At 43.4% G+C, this 5,246-nt stretch overlaps 1 protein-coding gene across 3 annotated transcripts; it reads right to left on the bottom strand.

Annotated features, from left to right (window-relative positions):
- Positions 1-3,784, bottom strand: echdc1 (enoyl CoA hydratase domain containing 1). 3 transcript variants are annotated; one of them, XM_012837475.3, is made up of 6 exons: positions 3,707-3,784; positions 2,755-2,984; positions 1,250-1,392; positions 1,108-1,160; positions 828-908; positions 1-538 (listed from the first exon to the last, which is right to left on the bottom strand). In XM_012837475.3, the coding sequence occupies exons 2-6, from the start codon at positions 2,981-2,983 to the stop codon at positions 133-135; spliced, it is 912 nt and encodes a 303-aa protein (XP_012692929.2). In that variant the 5' UTR covers position 2,984; positions 3,707-3,784; the 3' UTR covers positions 1-132. The 3 variants fall into 3 exon arrangements, with proteins under 3 accessions (XP_012692929.2, XP_031432351.1, XP_031432352.1); XM_031576491.2 differs by having other exon boundaries at positions 2,755-2,987; positions 3,707-3,752; XM_031576492.2 differs by lacking the exon at positions 3,707-3,784 and adding an exon at positions 3,470-3,681 and having other exon boundaries at positions 2,755-2,987.
- Between the last annotated feature and the right edge of the window lie 1,462 nt (positions 3,785-5,246).

The following is a 5,246-nucleotide window of genomic DNA, read 5'->3' as shown; positions in this document are numbered from 1 at the left end:
AACCTGGTATTGTGGTTTATTGTTTATCCAAGGGCATCATCAAACTTATATTACTAAAACATCAAAGTCTGCATCTCAAAAGTATTCATTCATTTTCCAAGTTCATTCACAAGTGAGTCCTCTTTCTAATGGTCACTTATGTTTAGACTTGCTGGCCAAAGCTGCAAGGTTGGCCGGGCCACCCCACACAGTCCCAAACACGTCTTTCTCAGTCCTCAGAGCTTCCTCCAGGGGGAGCTCTCGCCCAGACACCACTACCTGCTTCACTGCCCTGATCACCGCCGCAGGGCCTTTGGTGTATTGGGCCAGCCATTGCTCTGCTTCTGCCAGAGCACTGGTGCCATTTGCAGGGTTCAGGACACCACTGGCCAGGCCGATTTGAGTGCCATATTCTGGGTCTACTTTCTTGGCGCCACCCAGCAGCCTCAGGGCGTTCTGGCTGCCTACAATCCGGACAAGCCGAGCGGCACCACCCCATCCGGGGACGAGACCCATGTGCTTGTGGACAAACTGGATCACACTGTCTGGCGCCATCAATCTGCTTGTAGAAAGAATCAGAGTTACTTACACATCAATGCTGAAAATGTTAATAGTAGATTAAACCATACTGACATTATTGAAAGAAGGTCAGTCTAAGAAATCTCTATTGTGTTTTTTTTTATTGTTTTGACTTGTATGCTTCCAATAGTGAGTGCAGAATGGCGCAGGATGATGTAATGGCCTTAGAAATCTCAGACTGCCCAATATGATGTAAACCATTACAATCTCTATCTAATCTCTAGTAAAAACTGGACATCAGTGAGATCTCAATGTTCAATGTCCTTCACCTAAAGTCACAGGAGGTGGTGAACTCTGCCCCTCCCCCCAGCGCCATGCCCTCCACCATGGCAACAGAGATGAGTCGCAGCCTGTGCTGAGAGAACAAGAGACTTAGCACTGACAGATATCAAGTCCACATCACTCAATAAACCAATGTAGTTTGTCATTTGTTTCCACTGCGGTAAGTATGTCTTTGAGGTACAGGAACCCTTTCACCTGGCTTAGCTACCTAATATATGTGGAAGAGATTCTTACCCACTTGCCAATGGGACACTTGAAGACTCTTACCTGAGCAGTCTCGTCAATGTGTTCTGCATGAACATGCACATCTTCATGCCATCCTAGGGAAAAGGAGATTGGTAAGCTTCATTAACGATATGCAGATTTGTCTTTGATAGGAACAGATGTGGCCATCTTCTGTGATCTTCACCTGTGGGTTTGATATAGCCCTGACAGCATTCAGGTCTGACCCAGAGCAGAAGGTTCCAGCAGCCCCCTGGACGATGAGACCTTTCCCCTCTGTCCACTCCTCCAGCTGTGTCACCCTCTCCTCCAGTTCAATCATCATGGTTCCTGCGAGGTCAAAGGACAGGTTCAAAGGTACTGTATGCTGACATATGCATGTGTTTTTATTTTATGTATTTACTTCTATATGTTGGTGTGACAAAACTATTTGATTGTTTTTTTCTTTGTAGTTTTACGTAATAAAATAGCAAGGTTTGAAAGGTGAGGTTTTTTTGTGTCATATCTGGTGAAAAGTTTCTTAACAATCTAATAACTATCAATATGGCTTCAAACTGCAACTGGACTGGAAATTAGGATGATGTTCATGAAGGTATGTTAGTCCACAAACAATCAACCAGTTACAACAACAAGGCATATCAGGAATATGACAAGAATATGTCTGTCGATCATGTTTTGTAGCTAAGGCAACGCACATATGGGCTTGGGGGCAAGGGACCACTGGAGGGAGGACTGTATTTCTTTGGCTGTTGAGTTTAAAGCATCAGTAAGCAGTTTTGGTCTGAAGCTAGCAAGCTTACTACCTAAAAGCCAGGCAGAAACCTAACCTTGCAAACACCAACAACAGCACTGCTGGCACTGATACAAGCTTGCTAGCATTCTAAACTGGTGTCTTATGATAATATAGTCGGCGATGTCATGCTGTAAAAGCTTTTCTTACATTTTCATTGGGTGGTCCGACCTGAACCACAGAACTACATAGTGCTTAGCCTGGGTGGCTTTCAGGAAGGACAGATGTATTTATCTATCCTCCTTCACATGACTATATACCATCAAAATGAATTTGAAGATGATACTTAACCTAGCTGGCAATTAATACATACCTCAAAAAGTGGCAAATTGTTTTATTACTTTAAGGCAGGGCAAAATGCAGATTTTCTCTAAGAGAGATTCATTCTAACGCAATACAGACGTGTTTGCTATACAATAATAAACTATATGTGGAAAAGACAATTAAGTGACAGTAGCTCTATATTAACACCAACATGACTGTGGTGTAATCAGTAAACGACTCAGAAAACAGCTGGAAAGAGGCCAGGTGAGGACTGTTACAGGCCGTATGCAGAGACACTGCAATACTAGGTCATGTCTGCTCACACACTCTACCTGTAAAAGCATTCATGCCACTGCTTTCTACCAATCTGATACAGCAAAACATCTACATGTGTACCATTATGCTTATGCACTCAATATTACATCACAGCAGTCGTCCTATTCAGAGAGCCTTATACACTGCTCTTATAGTTGACATCTGTTAACTGTGGCCTTATTTGGGAGTATGTGAGGGGGGGGAAGGGAAATCAGTCGACATTTGTGTCAGTCACCCAGCTGCTGATGAGCATGGTGTATTGTGCCAACACATTGTGCTGTCTGCATTGACTTAAATGGGGTAGCGTTTGACCCACACTCTACCTGAAAAAGCATTCATGCGAGCTGGATTGTTGATGGTCATCACTGCAATCCCAGAATCCTGCTTGACGAGATCAACAGACCCCCCAGGGAAAGCCAGCAATTTTCCTCGAATATCCTCCTCATTGAATCCATGGACAGCACTGTATACAGCTTTACTCCGGCACTGGAATCTCCTCACAGTGCAGCAAGTGGTCCTCAAAATGTGTCGACCTGCACTGGACAAGGCCATTCTGCTGATGGAATAGGGATGAAGAGGAAAGCATAATGATACCTAGCAGAAGCATAATGGTCTGTTCTACACTGTCGGCAAGTCATAGCAGAGACAAGCCTTGGCAAAACTAACGGGCTCTACTTCCAAATCCTATCCTTCCATGGTACATTTCAGTAAATCCATTTCAAAACCACCATATCTGAACGACCATAGAGAAACCCATGTTTTTACTGAGGACATTAGGACAGCACGCCTGCGGTCAGGGTGGGATGTGCTCTAGTTATGTCACAAGGAAGTTTGGACTTTTGAGTAGCCTATTTTCGAGTATGAACTGCTTGCCAGAGCCCAGCAAGTCATAAAGTAATGACATTTCTGGCAGACCAAATGTACTCAAATGTTTATGGGGGAAACCCGAGCATTTGACTTTAGTTTGGTCATGCATTCGGAGCCAGATATTTTCTTTCTTGAAAAAGACGGGTTGAACCATACTATGGTGGCACCTACCTGTAGAATACTATTATTTTCTGTCTATTTGTTATGGCAGCAGAAAAACTTTTTAAAAAGGGGTTGCTGCTATATTTGACACGATGTGTCCTTCAACAGCGAACGTCATTTTTTTTTCCAGGAACCACAAACTACCACCAATCAGTGTCTGAACTAAGCAGGCTACTTTATTCCTACTGAAGCACCTGGCGTGAAACTAACAAGCTTTTCGGATAACGTGAAATACACTTCACTAACCTGTGAATGATCTTACTCGATGTGTCACAGATAAATCCGTCCCCCCAGGAACTTGAACCATTTCATTCGCACAAATTGTAGGCTATTTGTGTGGTTTCTTATTACACAACATATCGTTGTCAATGACAACGAAACAGATGTAAACCGACTGTAATATTTCGAGATTTTTAAAAACTGTTTACAAGAATTTTACACGTCTGGTTTGTGTCACTTGTAAGTGGGAAAACATTTCCTTGCGATGGCACTGAAAGTACCACAGGGGGGCAGACTTTACCGTCATTGAATTCACATCCCAGCTGTGAAAGTACAGAATCCACACACACTAGATCTCCTCTCTTAACAAAGAAACTAAAGAACAGCCTTTCCTTATTCAGTAAAGGTGCTGCATTGTATTCTATTAGGTTCCCCTTCCCGTACTTTCACTTTCTTGTCCAGCTACCCATAGCTGTTGCCATTCATGTTTGGGCCTTCGGTTCACACTTAGACCAATGAATTACATTCTTACTGACTGGTGATAATCTAGACACAGCTATTTAGCACAAGCTCTGAGTACATTCAAAGGTGTCCATCTTGGTCGGATTAACAGTGACCAGGACCAAACAAGGTGTGCTGCATCCGAAATGGAAACAGCGCTCCAGAGTCTTGCCATCGCAGATGGATAGTAAACAGCTTCCAAACAATAATAGCACGGCACAGACACAGAGCGGGCATGAGGGAGACTTGCCAGCAGAGCAGAGAACAGCGAGGCAAATATAAACTCTAAATCAGACATGTACTGTACTATCTTGGCTTGGTTTCATACAGGGGTATACAAAGCTTTTACACACAGTAGAGGGAGTGAGAGAACGCAGAGGCAGATGTGCAGACAAACAGCTACCGAGAGAGAGAGTGTGGTCAGGCCATAAATCAATCTGACACTCATTCGTCCGCATCCTCTGTAGTGGCAAACGGGAAATCACCACTGCTTTCTACCAATCTGATACAGCAAAACATCTACATGTGTACCATTATGCTTATGCACTCAATATTACATCACAGCAGTCGTCCTATTCAGAGAGCCTTATACACTGCTCTTATAGTTGACATCTGTTAACTGTGGCCTTTTTTGGGAGTATGTGAGGGGGGAAGGGAAATCGGTCGACATTTGTGTCAGTCACCCAGCTGCTGATGAGCATGGTGTATTGTGCCAACACATTGTGCTGTCTGCATTGACTTAAATGGGGTAGCGTTTGACCTCATTTACATTGAATCAATACTTGATTTGGGTCACAGGCCACGGTCTGTGAACATTGTTAAAAATACGGGCTAGTTTTGCTGCATCTTAGCTCCAACTTTTTTTTTCAAAATGAAACCTCCAGGATTTTATTTCTAATGCTAATCCAAGGTCCATTCACCATAAATCCAACATACCCACAAAATACCCTCAAAACTTTTCCAATTTTGTCTGCGTATTATTCTTGGTCTCTGCCTGAGTAGGTCTGGATGATGCTCTATGCCATCAGAATTCCACATTGTGAGCAACCGCCATGACTGATCACAG

Source organism: Clupea harengus, chromosome 11 (genome assembly GCF_900700415.2).
Source record: "Clupea harengus chromosome 11, Ch_v2.0.2, whole genome shotgun sequence".
NCBI classification, from domain to species: Eukaryota; Metazoa; Chordata; class Actinopteri; order Clupeiformes; family Clupeidae; genus Clupea; species Clupea harengus.
The sequence above is the reverse complement of the archived record's forward strand: the minus strand, read 5'-3'. Positions and strand labels throughout refer to the sequence as shown.